This window comes from Pollicipes pollicipes, unplaced genomic scaffold (assembly GCF_011947565.3).
Source record: "Pollicipes pollicipes isolate AB1234 unplaced genomic scaffold, Ppol_2.1 Scaffold_5724;HRSCAF=6776_pilon_pilon_pilon, whole genome shotgun sequence".
Taxonomy (NCBI): Eukaryota; Metazoa; Arthropoda; class Thecostraca; order Pollicipedomorpha; family Pollicipedidae; genus Pollicipes; species Pollicipes pollicipes.
Genome location: NW_023596746.1, coordinates 31,273,599 through 31,292,032, shown reverse-complemented (window position 1 = coordinate 31,292,032; position 18,434 = coordinate 31,273,599). Strand labels below are relative to the sequence as shown.

Below are 18,434 nucleotides of genomic sequence, written 5' to 3'. Positions count from 1 at the left end.
TTATTTTTAATACCTTTGTCGTGTGTGTTTGTGTGGTGTATTGAGAAGTTCTCACTTCAGGCCGCTGGTCTTATATTTATCATAACGTTGTTGTGGTAGCTTCGTCTGACATTGGCGTCGCCATCATGTCTTCCTCGAGTGAACCGGTTACCTGTTAGCTATTTCAAACCTGAAGCGCTGTGTGCTGTGTACCCGAAATTTTCGAGGGCTTTCACGTAAGTGGTAATGTCAGCAGTGAATTCAGTCTGGAAATCTGCTTCATATGAGACTGCTGTCCAAATAATGTTTGTCACTTCCTCGGAACTGAGCGCAAGGCAGCGTTAGTTTAGATGGAGTGCGACGTGATGAGCTTTACTGTCTCGGTAACAGTAAAGAGACCAGATGCCTTGGATCAAATGTCGATCGTACAACCTGGTGAGCTTTACTGTCTCAGTAACAGTGAAGAGACCAGATGCCTTGGATCAAATATCGCTCTTGCGAACAGTTCGTCCGGCACGACTCCCGATGTAGCCGGTTCTAGCACGCTTCCTGGCGCGGTTTCGCCTACATTCCAGTCAGTCGTGCGGTAGCGTTTGTGGTCACTGGTGTTCACCCAGGTCGTAGAAGCACCCGTAGATGGCGGTGATGGAGATGTGTGGTAGTAAGATATATGTAGCTTTTCAGAGATGTGGTCATATTTTGGTTGGCCGTGGCAGGGTGTTTCGGGTCATCTTAGTACTTCAGCGGGGATAACGCACCGGCTGACCCATAGTTGATCGGTATTTGGGCTTATTTTCGCTTGGGTTAACTGACACGTCGCTGTCGGACTGCTGCAGGTTGCGTTCAAAATGTAAAACGAGAGGGAGGGGGGTTGAGGTCCGCGCTGTGCCGATGCCAGCGACAAAAACATTTATTTAAGGTGTCGTCGTAGCATGATTGCTAGATTCATGAACGAAGTTAGTTTTACCTCACGCGACGAGGCTATTGTTAAGTCCTAAAACGGCGAGTGCTGTACTTTTTCCGAAAGAACTGAGAACAAATATCGCCAAAGAGATGTCTACCGGGTAAGTTGCGCTATATACCTGATAATGCACCGATTGCTTTTACGTGAATGTGGTGTGCCGCGTGCCAGGTGGGCCCCTTTCCCCACCAGTGAACCACCATCTGCCCAAACCCACGCGAATCGCAAGGGCTGAATAGGCTGAGGGCAGAAGTGGGAGAACTTTTTCAGGCGTCGATGTCTGTGGTCTGTAGATGTCGCGCCGAGTGCAAGTAACCGTGCATCTTGGCAGAAGCGCCGGCGCTGCAGTAACATGTATGAAAACCTACGCGCCCACTGTGCTTGGTGTGTCACGTATCCATCGATCAAAAAAATCTTCCTGTGGCTATCCGCCCCGCTTCGGCGCCCGGTCGGCGGTGTGGCGCCGCTCTGGGCCGAGCTGCCTTCGTCGGCTCGTGCTCCGGGGATGTCGCTCCGGGGAGTAAAAGGTCCCGTCAACGGACCGAATCTTGCAGGGTCGACCGCCAACACGGCTTCCGTACTGTTGTACTATTCGACAGCTGACATGTAACGGTGGAATATATGCTGCATTGCTTCCGCGGTGGTTTTTGTTGGCGCTTCGCGTGGCGCAGCACGCATCAGGGGTCGTTCTAGTCATGCAATAGCGTGCACCACAGATGGTTGGAAAGTGTGCCAACGATGCGAACACCTGTCTGTTCTCTTCCCGCTTGACCCACGCGGACTGTACTCTGCAGGTTAAGCTGCTACAGCCCGTTTCCAGTGGCGCGCTGGACACCAAACGTAACTGGCAGTGATGCGGTCTCCTGACTGGCTGGGGCCAGGGGCGCACATGCAACAGCCATCCGCGTCTAGTTGGGAATCGCGCCACACTGGACATGAGGCATGCCAAGCAACGGTCATTTAGGGTCCTCAAACCGCGTGGTTCGGATCGCGTCGTACCGGTTGAATACAGTGCCGTTTCAGGGCCATTCGCGCGTGTGATGCACACCATGGAGCTGAGTGCGACCGGGGGGGGGGGGGGAGGTGCATCTGTACCGCACCGCACAGAACACCGAACCAACTTAAAATTTCACACGAAGTGGGCATTGGCGTCAGGACTGAGATAAACTGAACTTAATGGGTGCCATGGGATCGCGCCAGTCGATGCAACGATTCCCGCCGCTGAACACGGAATACGTAAAACGTTTTTATTTCGCAGTACTTATTTCACATACGCATAGCATGTACGCACGGACGTAAAACTAGATAAATGACTTGTCATGGCGTAAGGCTAAGATCACGAACACGACGCCATCAAGTCTGCGCCCAGTTCCCCTGATGTCGCTGATTGAGTATAGGCGGGAGAGACCAACCGTTTGTACGCCCACACAAAACCCGATCACGGACCAGACACTGGGCCCACGCACAGGTGCTGGACATGACGAATGCGGAGAGGAGAACAGGCAAGCGAGGCGCGAACAGAGAAAGGGCGTGGCTCAAAGCGCCGGCAGCTCCAGCGTCGGCGAGACCCCTCGCCGCTGGGCGCGGCTACACCTACACGAGCACCGTCGCGTCGTGCTGCCTCCGGAGCGGAGAGTAAAGCATCGCGCGTGAACTGAACGCGTCGTGCTGTCTCCGGAGCGGAGAGTAAAGCATCGGACGAGAACTGAACGCGCCGTGCTGCCCCCGGAGCGGAGAGTAAAGCACCGGACGAGAACAACGCGTCGTGCTGTCCCCGGAGCGGGGAGTAAAGCATTGAGCGAGAACTGAACGCATGGTGCTGCCTCCGGAACGGAGAGTAAAGCATCGCGCGTGAACTGAACGCGTGGTGCTGCCCCAGGAGCGGAGAGTAAAGCATCGGGCGTGAACTGAACGCGTGGTGCTGCCTCCGGAGCGGAGAGCAAAGCATCGGGCGTGAACCGAACGACCCAAGGCATCGGCGACGCGCCACGCCGAGGTCACGCACGCGCCGACTGGCCAGCAATATTGCACCATCAGTGAGTCGATAGCGAGGCTTTCAACCGCCCCTGTACCCGCTCAAGGGGCTGATTGTCAGGAGGCAAGTAAGGGCGATGAACTCAGTACATCGAAGGGCACAAAACTACAGCTAGGTTTTTCGGGAATTTACGCGGCTTCCAAACGGTACATCTAAATCTTTCACGTAGAATTTGTCGAATTTACGGCCTAGACGCCTACCGGGCGTGGAGAGAGACATTATCGAACGGAAAATCGCACCAGATATTCAAGGGATACTGCACACGGCAGCGATGACGAGACTAACAAATTACAAACAATCCGACAACAAATATCGTTCATCTTACGAGCATATCTGAAGACTAAAAATGCTGTGACTAGTTCCTAAGCGGTGGCTACTTGCCATACTGATAGCTTTTGCTTCCCAAGTCATATCCCCATCGCCTTCTGGCAAAGCATACGTTGTCCAGCCCGCACGCGTATACCTCCGCCATCACAGACTTCCCTACCTCTCCGGATCACGCCGCGGCACCTCCCACAGTACTCCGCACCAATCCGACGGGCTACCCGCCAGCGACAGCCCCGCTTCCCTCCCCCAGCAGAGCGGGCGCGGGGTGCCTTGCCCCGGCCCGCCCTAGATGGGCTTGTACAGCAGCGTGGTCACGTACTTCTTGCGGTAGCGGTGCGTGGCGCTGAGCACCATCACACCTTCCTTGATGCTCAGCGCGTACAGGTGGTTGAGCATGACGTGATTGGGCGCCGGCAGCAGCGTGGGCTCGCAGGAGACAGGCGTGTCCTTGTTGAGGATGACCTGCAGCAGGTGCGGAGGCAGCGCCGGCGGCTGCGCCGGCGAGCGGTGGTCCCAGGACGCGGCGCGCGTGGGCGGCGGCTCGCAGCCGTACCGCCCCGGCGGCGAGCCGGACATGTCGCCCGTCTGCACGGTCTCCAGGTTGAGCGCCTCGCACGCGGCGAAGTCGGAGCCCTTGACGGTGATGTAGTTGTTCTTGTCGCCGGCGGGCGCGTCGGTGGTGGGCTCGCTGGCGTCCACCACCCACTCGCCGTCGATGCGGAACTTGTACTCGTGCCGGCCCTCGGGCAGGTTGACGATGCTCATGTGCTCCGAGTTCATGTTGCTCTCGCTGCGCGCCATCGGGATCGGCTTCCAGCCGGTGAACGTGCCGCACAGCTGCACGTCCTGGCCGCCCTTCTTCCACTGGATGACGACGGGCAGCAGCGGCGCGGAGGCCGGCTGCTCGGCCGGCAGCCCGGGCACGCCGCACGGCGCTGAGTTCTGGTGCATGAGCAGCGCGGCCGGCTGACTAGGCGGCGCCGTCGCCTCGACGCCCTCGCTGACGCGTCGCCGCGACAGCGGCAGCATCAGCGGGTCCTCGTCATGCAGCGCCAGCGACGGCCGCCGCCGCTGCTGCTGCTGGTCGAAGCTGGCGGCGGACGGGAGGGTTAGCGGCGGCGCGTGTCCGATTGGCGGAGTTAGAGGGGTGGCTGGGCATGATCTGCCAGAAGCAGCGCTGCAGGCCTCAGGCAGGGACAGACCTGGTCAAACACACACGCACACACACGCACCCCCCCCCCCCCTACCCACACACACGCACGCACACACAGCCTACAGCGCCGGTAACGGCCAGCTCGCCACGCCAATGCGTCACGTGGACTGCGGCGGTCCCCAGCTAGACACTGAGCAATGCAAATGCTGATCTCATATCCAACAAAGCTCAGCCGTAACAGACGGCAGAGCTATATTTTCATAGGAAGCAAAAAAAGAAGCAATGGTATTGCTCAAACTAGCATGCACAATACCTCCACCTCAGTACAGTTCTTTTGGTGACCTTGAACATCCAGCGCCCGGAGTCACACAAAGCTCACCTGAAGGCTGACTCGGCGACGGCAGTGCCCCCAGTGACCCTCCATGACTGGCTCGCCCCTGCACCCACTTGAAGACCGACTCGGCGACGGCGGTGCCCCCAGCGACCCTTCAGACCGGCCCCACCCCTGCCCCCCCCCCCCCCCACCCGAAGGCCGACTCGGCGACGGCGGTGCCCCCAGCGACCCTTCAGACCGGCCCCACCCCTGCCCCCTCACCTGAAGGCCGACTCGGCGACGGCGGTACGCGTGACAGGCGAGGCAGAGCTGACCGACTGGCCGCGCTCGCGGTTCTGCGCGTTCCCCATGGCTGTCTCCCACCTGAAACAAGCGCAGCATCAGCGGAGGCCAGCGGCGGCTGGCACACAATGGTGTGTGCAATTCAGTGGTATATGATGGGAAGCAGTGGTGTGAAGGCCCAGAAACAGACTCAACTTCAACATATCTGACATTTATTCAGGACTTATGCGATGAAGAACGCATAAAAATAGTGCTTGGTGCTTGTGGAGGTTGCTAAGCATGAGGTGGTGGTATGATGATGTATGTGGCTGGACCACAGGGTGTCAGCATGCTCCATTACCAATTTAGACCACTTTGGAGCTGGAATATTCATCATGTGTAGAACTAACCCTTCTCTAAAAAGTAAGTTGCATTCATTGGTAGCAGAGCTGGGGAGCTGAGTCACTGGCAGCATCCCCCAATATCTGGTGATATTACCACCCAAGGAAATGGGTCCCAAACAAATCACATACAGGCTAGAAATGTGGCATGTTGCAGCATGTCCATAATCTCATAAGAATTGCAAAATTTCCATAAGATGGGTGCAGGCATCATGATGGCACCAATCTGCATGCATCTGTATGAACCTAGGACTAAAGAAGCTTGGCTGGTTCTGGGATTGGTACCAGCTTTCTGTGTGATAAAGCAAAGGCTAAAATTTCACAGCATTTGCATAGTCCACCACTGTCAGGCCAGGTACCATATCTATTTATACATCTGTTAACTATTTTGCATCCACATCAAAAGAGTACTGGTGCTTAACAGAATACCATGCAAGCTTTTGCTGTAAGCCAGCTTAAACTCAACCTTCACTGGAAACCATTTTCTAAAGGAAGACAAGCATTCCACTCAAGGCAAGCATTTTGGGCACTTCTCTAGATTCTGAGATCTTGGGGGTTTTCTTCTAAAAATTTGCACTCTATAATCTTGATGTTATGTTCTCAAAATACCTTGCCTCCCTACCTTGCCTTATGATCACTGGTAATCATAGAAGGCTTCTAGGCCTGGCAGTCCTGGTCTTATTAGGACCCCTGTCTGGTGACCAGTCTTAATTTATGGATGATTGCATATGAATGACTGAAAACTGATTTGATAGCTGACTGATTTAATCACTGAATGCATTGGCTGCCATATCATGGATCCATCCCCACTTCATGACAGTGTAGTATTTTTAATTGCTAGTAAGATATTATTACAAATAAAAGGATAACTTCTAAATAAATCTACTTATAGCATGTTTGTACATCATAGAGCATGAAAGTACAGTGAATCTTGTTGAATTGAGGACTGTAATGTGTAGCACTGAACACCACTGGCAGGTTGATTGGCATTCTGTGGCAATTAAATGGCTTGCTGGTGTTGTATCAGTGGTTACTTTATATTGACATGAGTTATGTATAGAGTTTTTGTTCTCATTTTTGCATTTTATTCATACCCATTGGTACACACTAAAAATCATGGCATTTCATGTTCAACAACCTATGGAACAAAGTTGTGATACTGCATAAAAGCTTTCTCTTTACTGAAAATTAGTAAAATTTAAACATTATGCATGAAGAATAGGTTTGAGCTTCAAAACTTTTTGTGTAGCATTCATTCTGGGACATGTACTAAGTTAATGCTCTGGTACAATGCTATGAACGAACCACCTCCAGCATGCACAATAGAAGCTTGGTGTGATATACAGCAAATATGTTATCTTTATCATGCCACAGTGGCTGCTTGATTTAAGACAGCTTTTTCCCAGAATGTTCCGAAGTTAACACTCAAGATCCAATTTTTGTTCTCTCTTCTGAGGAAAAAGTAGTTGCCAGAAAGGCTTTTGACAAAAAAATGTTGATTACAAGAAGGGCACCTTTAAAATTTTTGGGCCAGCTATGCTGTGACATCAGCACCCAAGTAACAACATAACAGTGATAAATGTAAACTTAAACTGCAGTGACATCAACACTAAGGTAGCCTGCTTTGATTCAAGCCCTCATACACACACTGTAGGGGGTGGGGTAAGTGTGTGAGGAGCAAAGAATTAAGCGCCACTGAATGGCCAACTTTGTTTTGCACTACTTGTCCTGGACTGCCCTCAATTTCCTAACACATGTATGACCAAGACTGTCACGTATTTACTATCAAATTGCATTGGTGTATGACCTGTGAGTATCATTAGCTCTGCACAGTCATGGAAGAGTCGAGTCACCGCAACATCTTTTCGGACAATCCCACACACAATTACACCTTGAATTACACACTTCATTTAGCATTTTCGTGACACCTTACAAAGCATACACATGCTCTTCCTGTACGAGCATTAGCAGATTGCATACCTTCCTCAACACAGCAGTTTCACTCCGCGACAGCAATGCGGGCACCTCCTCCGCCAGTGATCAAAAGCTCAATGAAAAATGGATGTAAGAAGCGTCCGCCATCACCCCCACTACTACGGAAATTTTTCAACTGCCTCATCTGCGGAGATTAAAGTACATTTCAAAGCTACCATATCAGGCAAATTATTTTGTCGTTCGTAGAATGTTCTACAGCGGTCGGCAACGGCCTACAACGGCAGGACTGGCCGGGTACGGCCGCCTCCGGCCGGACATTAGGAGGGGCAGAACTGCTGATGACATTTTATCAATGTGTCCAATCTTGATGTGGCTCCCAAACCAAGGTGATTCTGAAGCCAACAGTGATATAGTCCAATAAATCAGCAATTAAACATGATTATCCTAATCAATGAGTCGCGACGTCGACAGGTTTAACCCACCAAGCGACAAGTCTCGTCATGCCCATCATGTCTGGGCCGGTTCAGTACGGTCTGGTTCTGGTCCAGTCTAGTCTGGTTCGGTCCGGTTCCTTTCAATCTAGTCAGGTCCGTTCCAGTCCAGTCTGGACGTGACCTTACGCCCTTGTCTTTGGTCTGCTAGGTCTGGGTTTGGTCCAGTTTAGTCTGATCCGACCCAGTCCGATTCTGTACGGTTTATTTTGGCCCATTCACGTCTGAGCTGGTCCTGAGCCGGCTGTCTTGTCTCTGGTCCTGTCCTTTCTTGTTCTTTAATCTCTCCTGTACCATTATATCCGTCTCTGCTCCCAGTACAGTCCGGTTCCGCCCCTGGTCCGTAGTGTCCTGCCTTGCCGCGCTAAGCACGGTCTGGTCCAAACTTGTCATGGAGGTCTGACTGTTTCCGCCTGTTACTACACAGACCTGTTCCCGCGCCTTCCAGGTCTGCCCTTCCTGTCCTGTCGTAAATCCGGCCAGGTCAGGCCTCTCGGCGCTCGTGACCTGCACGTGCTGTACTCCGTTAACACGCCGCTGGGTCGTGAGCAGTGGCGCAGGCAGGCAGGGGTGGCAAAACGAGCCCGTCCTCCCTAGGTTTCGAAAGGCCTTCCGGGCCCCTCAGGACCCACGATGAAAGGCCCAATATGAGAGCCATATTTGAGGGCCCGGAGGGGCCCGAAAGGCCAGCCGAGCGTCGTATTCAGGATCCGGCCCCCAGGGCCGTGCACTTCAATGCCATCCAGAGGGCCCTGCGCGCTGATCATGGGTCCCATGAGTCGATAAGTGCCTATATGCCGGTCAGACACCACCAATAACACACAGTCAGCTCCGTGTCAACATGGGCCGGAGGGCCCATTCCCCAAGCAGGGACCAAGCACGCGCCAGCGATTTACATGGGACGGGTGCCCAGTGTCTATCAGGGCCCCGCAGCGCCTAACAGGGGACCTTTGTTGGCAAGGGGCTCCGAGTAGGCCAGAGACACTCTCGAGGAGACCTGGTGAACCTGGAGGGCTCACCGAGACCGGCAACCAAGGGCCCGATTGGAGCTTAAGTACACGAAGGGCTGGTTGGGTCTTATTCAGGGGCTCCAGTCTGCGGACACGGGCTTTCAAATGGCAGTCAGGGAGCCATTTGCGCCGATCGGGGACCCCCTGAGTCGATATGAGCCTACATGTCGATCGGACATCACCAGTATCGCACAGCCAGCTGCGTATCGACATGAGCCTGAGAGCCCCGTCCCAATCAGCTATAAAGCCGAGGCCAGCAATTTAAACTGATCGGGGCCCTTGTATCTGTCAGGGCCCCGCAGCACCTAACAGTAGGGTTCTGGTTTGCAAGCGGCCCGAGCCGAATAAGGGCAGTGTTCGATGAGGCCCGAAGAGGAGCCCGGGCGGCCCAACGGAACTGACGATTAAGGGCTCGATTGGACGGCATCTTGAACAACTGGCTGTAGATAACGTAGAATCACGGCCCGTGTGGCCTTGGCCTAAAATATCAGTCAGAGGTCCTCTTGCACCGTTTGAGACCCCTGAGGCAATGAAAGCGTCTCGGTCGGCCAAACACCACGAGCACCGAACATTTGGTTCCCTGTCAGTCTAAACCCTGAGGAGCCATTTCCCAAGCAAGAGCAAGGCCGGCGCCACGACTTGCCTTGGTCTGGTTCCCCGAAACAATGACTGATGCCCCTGTGTCGGTCAGGAGCCCACAGTGCCTAACAGGGAGTCATGTGTCGGCTAGCGGCCCCAATTCTGTCACGGGTTTGTTTGAGGAGGTCCGAGGGGGGGGGGGGGGGCGGCAAAGGGCACATCGTGACCAAATATGAAGGGCCTGACTGGAAGACTGAAGCGCCCGAAGAGCTGCCTGAGGGTCAGAGGGTCACATTAAGGACCCCCGTTCGTAGGGCCATGCTCTGAAATGTCAGTTAGAGGGTCTCTTGTACCGATTCAGTACCCCTGAGACGGAGCGTTTCTCTATTTCGGCCATAGGTTGCCAGCAATGAACAGTCGGCTCAGTATCGGTGTTTTTGTTTTTTGTCTTGGATTAGAGCCCTTTCGACCAGAAATGATCATTTCATGGCTATGGGATGAAGGAAAATGGTTAACGGGGGAGCAGACTAGCATGCCCCTGGGGGGGGCCAACAACCGAGCTTTAACCGCGCATGCGCGCTGGATATCTGGTCGAGGTCTTCTTTCCCACCGGCCTCTCGGCCCGCTCCTGGCTGACGCACGCAGCCTGCCCCGAGTGTGCGAGGTGCCACGAGGATGCAGGATAAAGCAAGACAGAGGATAAGAGGGACGGATGCCGTGTTGGTCTGAGCTCTTGGGGCGCATTTCCCAAGCAGGGGCAGGGTCGGGCTCGCGATTTGCTTTGGTCTGGGCCTTTTAAAGCAATGGTTGGGCTCCTGTATTATTTCAGGCCCCGTTGCTCATTTACTCAACAGGGACATGAACGGGACTCCGAATGACAGGGGACCTCTCGCGTTGGTTGGGGTCCTCTGATAACGAAAGCGAACATTATAACTTATGTTGAGCGTTCACGTTGAGACAATGGAAGGGTCTTGTGCCTGTCAGGGCCACCAGTTCTGAACGGTGGGCCCTCCAACGCAATTCCAGTATGGGCCCGTTAAGCTAAACTGGAATATGTGCGCCAATTATTGGACCACCTGCGGTGAACAGGGATGTTGTTGCGCCAGTGAGGGTTTCTGCGTCGATCCGGGGCCAACTGTGCTGCTTAGAAGGCCCCCCACGTAGGGAAAGGACCAATGTAATATGATGTCTCTCTAAGGGCCTCCGGATCGGCCAGGGGATGCCGCCCCATGTCGCAAAAATGACAGCAGGAAGGCGCCCCGCGGTGGAACGAAATGGCGCTTCAGCTCCTGACCGGGAACAATAATGCGCCCCTAGTGTTCTACTCAAGAGGCCCCTGCCCGGAGAGAAATAAGGGGTCTCATTAGTGTCGCAAAGAATGGGCCGAAATGAGTTAAAAAAACGAACAAGACCATCCCATATTGGCTTCAGAACGTATGCCTTTTGCAGACTCGATTAGTGAAGCAAATTACATCAAAAGATTTGATCTTGCGCGCCCGAGGTCTCGGAAGCGAGAACAGCGATGGATGGGTTGCATCTCTTTAAAACCGAACGGCGTTGGCCACTGCAAGTAACACCACGCACTCCGCGCGAGAACGACCGTCGTGAAATAATTTTTCCGAATGTCCCTCAAGATTAATTCTTAATTCGTAATTAATTAGTTCATATATTAAAGAAAAAGCTGTACATACCTTGTTTACGGCTTCGAGGCTGTCCTCTGGGCGGCCCAACAGTGACAGCCACACGAAAAATAGAGATTCTGCCTTCACCCTTCCAGATCCACCACCAGATTCCAGCCAGCACCACATCGCAATGCTGTAAATACCAATCCGCTCTTAACATCATTCTAAAAATCGCACCGGTGAAATATATGCCCGGACTACCTTCTAAGTGCACGATTCGAGGTCTTAAAACTTTCAAAGGCACTTTTTTCCGATGCGTCATCTTTTTGTCCGCCCATTGGCCACAGCTTAGTGTAAGCCACGGAACCGACGTCGCGCGGTCTACGGAGACTGCACCGCCTGGAGTCGAGGTTTTTGTCTGAGATTTGCGAGCGCGCATGTTCAAAACAACGTGCGTAATTTGCATCATTAATCGATTCTAAATGAGTATTGAATATTCATAGAAAAACATGTATTGGCCAAGTTAATTCAAGTTCTTGACACGTCCCGGTCTAAAATATACATTCGCGGGGTCCCTAATGTATGTATAACTCAAATGGGCGATGCTTTGTACAGATCGCAATGCTCTGCGCTGTGAGAAGGATGATAGACAGTGCATCACACGACAGACATGGCAGTAAGCATGGGCGGCTAAAGCGAAGGAGGGCGGCACATAGGAAACCGCCCTCAAACGGCCCCTTGTCCTTATCACTCCCTTACACCGCCTCTTACTTTCGTTTGGCAGCTCAACTTTGTCTAAATCACATTTACAGGTTAAACGCTCCATAGAAAAGCCCCTTTGGTTGATGCTCATAGAGTCATGTTTGTGTGCGGAAAGTTTGTCAGGGTTGGGTGCGTTGGACAAAAAGTACTCGTAACGCCAAAACTTTGCATGGATTGAATCTTGAAAGGTAGAATGTTCGGCGGGAAATGGTCATCGGGAAATACTCGCCGGGGAATTCTCGGGGCAGGCGGGTATCGTAAATATTTGTGCGCAAACAATTCTGTATGGAATAGGTCACCTGTATTTATTCGTACGTAAATATTCGTCAGGGAGACACCTCGTTTGCTTAGGTACGTACGCAGATTTTCATGTACATGTTCATTATGGAAAGAGCGCAACTGCTCGTGCACAAATGTTGGTCAGGAATAACGTTTGCTTGAAAAAAGTCAGTTCGCAAAAATTGGAACATAAATTTATTGATTGTTCGCACACGGATGTTTGTCCAGGATAGAGTTCGTTTGTCAAACATGTGCATTAAAAGGCTTCTATGCAGATCCGTACCGTGAATTGTCATGCAGAGCCACACACTTGGTATTGGCTTTCGGATGAGCTACCACTGCGAATGTGACCACATTTTCGTCAAAGCGTTCACATAGCGACGCACAGGCGCCTCAAGTAGCACATTTCAATTCGCATTGGTGCATGCTGTCGTTTGATATGTCCAGTGCCGTCTGATCTGCTAACACTACATAGCATGTAATGTATGTCGTTTGGCCTCTCATGACGTAAAGCATGGCCACACAAGCGTCGAAAGGTAGCGCTACAGCATGAATACATAACTTTACGTTGAGAGCTGGTTGAGGTCAATGTATGGAACCTGTATTTTGCAGAACAAACTTGCAGATCTGTTCCAAAATGACTGGGCCCCGTAACGTTTTTGGAAGGTCAAAGTTCGCTTTTCATTTGAAGTTGCGCAATAATTAATGACATGTTGGCTTATTCTGGTTAGTTATTAGTGACACCACATGTTCTTACCAACTTTTGTGTACGCTTTATGAGGCAAACTTTGTAGGTTGTCAGCATTTGCGTATGAACAAGTATTCCAACAACTCATTACTTTAGCTTGCGAACTCCTCTTTCTGAACCTTTGTCCCGATGACCTTTTGTCCTTACGAACATACTACATATGCGCTTACTAGCATACGGCCATTTGTCTCCGAGCCTTTGTGTATATACTCTGGCACACGTACCTCCGCCATATAGGCCTCTCGTACCTTCGTTTACGAAAAATTAGATACGTGCTTTACGCGTATGTACATTTCTCAAGCGAATATTTGGCCTAAAACCATGTCATGGATCAAGTACTGTGTCTTCGCCCAATCTAAGGTTGCCCTGGCCTTCATTCTCGTACTTCGCCCAGGCTATCCCTCTCCTTTGGTCGACGTCCTGCTCCCTTTCTCCGGCACAACCACATCTGTTTTCTTCGTCCACCACCCGTGCCGGCCATCCAGCACCATCGCCCGTTTCGCGGACACCACCCTCGGCCCTCCCTCGCTGTCACGGACTCCACCCCGGCCCTCCCCCACTCACCGGTCGAGGGTGCAGCAGGCCCCCTCCGGAGCCCATCTGCCAGGCGGCGGCCGCCGTCCGGCCGGCCGGCCAGCCGCGGCGCGAGAGCTCAGTAAGCGACGCGCGACGGTCGGGTGCAGACATGGTGCGGACGCTGCTGCTCTGGTTATGCGCGGCGCTGGCGGCGGCGGGCGGCGCGGCGGCGGCGGCGGTCGGCGCGGCGGCCGACCCGGAGCTGCGGCAGATGCTGGCGACGCTGGCGGCGCGGGTGGACTCGCTGGAGAAGGGCCGGCTTCAGGACCGGGAGACGGTGTCGCGGCTGGAGACGCGGCTCGGCGCCGAGGCCGAGCCTGACCGGCTGCGGCACGGCCTGACGCAGATGAGGGCCGAGCTGCAGCAGCTAGCGGACCACATTCGCGCTCAGGCCACGGTCGGCGACAGCCTGGTGGAGATGCGCTCAGAGATTGACGGAATCAGGTGAGCGCGAGAGCTGGCCCGCCCGGTGCATAGGGGCCGAGGTTTTTGGGTCGGAGTGGGAGGGAGTGCTCCGGTGCCCAAGTTCGACTACTGTTGGGGCAAGTAGAGATGACGCCAGTGTCAGCTGTAAGGTGTCTTTGATGGGCTTAAATGGATTGGAGTCGAACATGGAGGCTACTCCTGCTGACCATTGAACTATACTTTTATAAGTAAAACTGATAATTGAACCAAGGGCCTCTCACCAAAGGTGAATTAACGAACAGAATGAGTTTGAAGCCCAGGAGCAGACATTTCATCAGGTCTACAGACGGTACGCAGATTTGCGAAGAAATATTTCTTGTTCATGGAATGTTACGCTGGCGTGCAGGCTTCTTCCGTGTGCTAAATCAGGCCTGTCAGCAGCTAACTAAACGAGTCGATTGATGTATGAACAAATCGTGGTGCTCGTAAATACGTTATCTTGTTTGTAACTGATTTTAATTTCCAAAGCCGCATAACTATACCGGAGACTGATGATCGGGCATATTGCATGCATCTGGATTCCTTCATCATTTGTGAATGGCATATAGCACTCACAATTCTCGAGGCGTGTTTCGGCGCGCAGAATGGTCGCATTCAAGAGGTTTGATGACATATGTTCTGGAATCAGATTAAGCGGATTGGACGCTGACCCTGGGCTGTCGGTCGTTGAACGTATACCGCGGCTGCACTGAGAAAATGTCGCGCCTTTCGAGTGTGTTTCTTGCAAAGTCATGACCATGAAAATCATTTGGGTTTGTGTGAGTCTGCCCGAAACAACCTGTTCCTAAAACTATTGTTGAATTTTCGGTAGCCGTCGGGCGGGACATGGAACGCCGGGATCGCCGCATATGCATTATTAAACGTCCCACGTCCCTTCCTTTCAATGTATTCTGTGTGAACATGGCTTCGTAGTAAGAACCTAAGAAAAACGTAGGCTAGACTATACGTTTTCCTATGATTCTCCGCAATTTAAAACATATGTAAAGAAGGGCGGTGTTTTGAGTTGAAATGCCGCTTAAATGACTTATACTCTTCCGTAAGCGGGTGCTGCAGAACACACAAGATTCCGGACAACAGGTACAGTCGGCTTGCGCGTGCACACGGCAGACACACCTCCTCTGTTGGAGCGCGGTCCGTATCTGGCCGGCCCTCGTCCGAGTTTCCTGGCGTTATCTGTCACCAGCGTGTGTTCCACGATACCAGACAGGGTGACGATAGACTGGCGGCGACAGGGTGCGGAATGTTTGCAATAACGGTGCAAGCATCCTGCAACTATCAACGCTAGTTCCGAATGATGGCCTGCCAGATCCGGCGTGGAGCCGCGCGTCGGAGAGGTACGCAGGATGCGTACCTCTCCAACGTACTCCTCTAGGCTACGCGTGGTGCCGCCTGATGCGACGGGTCAGCTTCGCAAGGCGGTCTCAGAACCAAAAAACTGTCCGGCATATCGTCAAAAAAAAAAATGGTCAAGTTTTTCGAAATGCGGAGACGGCAAGAGAAAAATAAGACCGTGATGCTGGAGGTGGTGCCCAAAGCGGTGCAGGGTTATGCGTTTCTTTCAAACCCTATGGTAGTTAACATTTAAGCATATGAAGGCTAGATTGCGCTGCTTCGGTTTACACGCTTGGGCGAACTGTAGCATAGCAGTTGTATGGATACATTCGTCTGGTGCATCTAGCAAGCTGGTTAGCTATAAGCGAGTGCTTGGGCGTACGTTTTTGTGTGCCGCGCTGCTTACGTTGGTGTGTTATTGTGTGCTTAGATGTGTTGAACCCGGCTGCGTGCGCGTGCTGACTTATTGGGACACATACTTCGAACGCATTGATGTGCATAACTCGCGTGACATGTTCTGTTTGTCTGGTTCGCGCCGAGTTGTTCCGCTTTACTTTTTTATTAATGTTTCTATAATGTTGGCTGCATATTATTTGAAGGCGTTGTTTGGTTATTCAATGCTGTTCATGCCAAATGTTGCCATCATAATCGACCAACACTTTCATCTGATCATGCTACACCAGCCCGGCGCGTTACTGTCCAGTGGAGCAGCCAACATTTTCATTGATAACATTACCTTTGCCACTATGCGGCAGGATTTTTCCAGTTCGATTGCTATGATGCAATGCCACCCGCCGGTTTGAGCCACCATTTGTTATTGGCTAATCGATGAAATGATCACCGCACAGTGATCATGCTGCCTGCCCGACTTTTGGCGCATTCGTATAACGCGTGATGAATGAGCGGTTTAATTGCCCGAATCGTGTGAAAACCATAAGTTTACATGTCTTGGGCAAATCATGGCTAGACCCCAGCTAGAACTAGTTTTATGTTTCTTTGATAGCCTTGTCGGATTTGTTTTAGGTCGCACGAGGTAATCTTGATTGCCACTTCAGTATCTGGGACACTTTTCACGAATAAATGTGTCTTCGATGGATGTAATCTTCAAGGATTGCTAAATCATTTAGTTCTGAGTCATCGAACATGTCCGGACCTTGGGTTTTTCCAAGGTGGTGGTAAACATATAAATTTGCATAACTTTGCGTAATCGTGGTGCAAGCAAATCTAAAACTGAACCCCACGGCTTACGGAAACCCCTGCCAAGATTTTGCGTTGAGCCTTTCCATTTGTTCCTTTTGGCTCATTTGTGGATACTACCTGTGCGTCGTGTTCCATCAAGCATACACAATAGATATTTATTCGTGAAATGTCCATATGCAGCAACGGAGCGTATTTTACCGCGGTGACGACAATCTGCGTGAACCCTTGGCTGATCGACGCATGGCTCCACCAATGTTCGATTGGCCACTTCCGAGTTCGTCCGGCCTTACCGCGGCCATGGCGGCGGACTGACGCCGTGCTCCGCGTCTGGCGCGCTGACGGCGTCTTCGCTCGTGTCTTCACAGTCAGGAGATTCGCCGGTTGAAGGAAGCGAGCGAGGCGTCAGCAGCGAGGGTCGCCGACGACAACGGCTCCGAGCACACCGTGGTCGAGTGGCTCAAGGACATGGTCACAATGTTGAAGGGCCAGGTGGCCGACCTCGCCGAGAGCTTCAACGTGACGAGGCTGCTTCAGCTGCAGCAGGTCAGTGCGGTCCTTCGCCGCATCTTTGGGGTGTTGCTACCAACGAGGGTTGGTGACTACCAAGTATGCTGCTAGGCGTTTCCCGAGCTAGCGGTAACACGTGCTTCAGCGTTCGACATACTTCGGACGTTAACTGATTACAGGATAAGTGGCGTGTATATTAATGCTGATTCAATTCATGAATGGCTCAAGTTTGTGCTTAAGCTATCGGCGTGATGCTATGCTTGCATGTAATGTTTGAAGACTTCGATACTTTGGGATTAACGTTGATGGTCTGGTAAAATCGAATAAACTTTTATTCACCACTCGTGCGAGGATACTACAATCCACGAATGGGATTTAATCCTCTAAAACTGGTACCAGAGACCGGAGGACGGATCGCCATGATTCCGATTGTATGCTGAGTTACGTAAATTAAGATGTAGTGCAAACGTATTTTTGCTATGTGACTTTAACAATGCACATTTCCACATCTTATGTCGGTATTGTCATCGCATGGTGCACACCGCAAAACGTCAACGGAGGTTCAGGCTGATAATGCAGAGTTGAAATAATTTCCCGCTTGAACACCATTAAAGAACGTTTGTTTGCAATCAAGAGTTTGCTGTTATTGTAGTTTAAAACCCCATGTGCATCGCAGTGGAGTCGATGTTGCCATGTACGGATGCTTTTTTCACAGCTCGCTCCATTTGATAACGCAATTTTAAATATAAAAGGGAATAAGGGCCGGAACATGTCACGCAATCTGCAAGGGTGTACGTGGCTAACTTGACGGACAATGCAGGTAAGTCCGGATTGGTTCGTTGCCGACAACGCGTCTCTGACCGTGGAGCCGCACGCCGGGCGGCGCGCACCAGCCGCTGACCCGAGCCGCTGTCCTGCAGAACAGCGAGGCCCGAAGTGCGCTGCTGGAAGGTGACGTGCGCACGCTGGAGGACTCGGTGCAGACGCTGCGCGCGCACCGCCGCGCCGACGGCAGTCAGCTGACGCAGCGGCGCCGACCTGGCCGAGCTGCTGGCCAAGTCGCAGGACCGTCACAACACGTACGCCCCTGCTGGACGAGGTGGGTTGCCGCGCGGGCCGGGCGCTGGACTGCAGGCTGGGCGGACCGTTTGGATCCTGGAGCTCCCGTGTCCTCCACCGCGGTCTCTGCGGCGGACCGGGTGTGGCTGGAGGGTCTTTTCTCCCGCAGGACAGTGCGAGATGATGAGCTGCTGCCAAGTGTAGGACAGGCGTCATGGAGACGGAGTGGGGTCCTGGACTAGCCAGATCCACTTTTCCTGCTGGCCGGTCTACGGTGCAATATGGTCACTTTCTACGGGGCCGGGGTGGGATACGATGAGACACATTACTACATAAAATTTTAGCCCGTCCTGGCATTGCCATCTTAACAGCCGTTGACACTGGGACACCTTTAGTAATAACGGCGGGCATTGCAAGC

General features: G+C 52.5%; 1 protein-coding gene and 1 long non-coding RNA gene across 2 annotated transcripts; both read right to left on the bottom strand.

Annotated features, from left to right (window-relative positions):
• Positions 1–2,173: 2,173 nt before the first annotated feature.
• On the bottom strand, positions 2,174–4,327 carry LOC119103836 (5'-AMP-activated protein kinase subunit beta-1). Its single transcript, XM_037227502.1, has one exon. It carries the CDS (start codon positions 4,251–4,253, stop codon positions 3,588–3,590), a length of 666 nt encoding a protein of 221 aa, XP_037083397.1. The 5' UTR covers positions 4,254–4,327; the 3' UTR covers positions 2,174–3,587.
• A 13-nt stretch (positions 4,328–4,340) lies between these two features.
• LOC119103835 (uncharacterized) lies at positions 4,341–7,521 on the bottom strand. The gene is made up of 3 exons (XR_005094821.1): positions 7,432–7,521; positions 5,051–5,152; positions 4,341–4,392 (listed from the first exon to the last, which is right to left on the bottom strand). It is a non-coding gene; the product is annotated as an uncharacterized LOC119103835 (long non-coding RNA).
• Between the last annotated feature and the right edge of the window lie 10,913 nt (positions 7,522–18,434).

Coding starts and splice junctions, on each gene's coding strand:
- LOC119103836 (XM_037227502.1), bottom strand. CDS start 4,253: ATGCACCAGAACTCAGCGCCGTGCGGCGTGCCCGGGCTGCCGGCCGAG.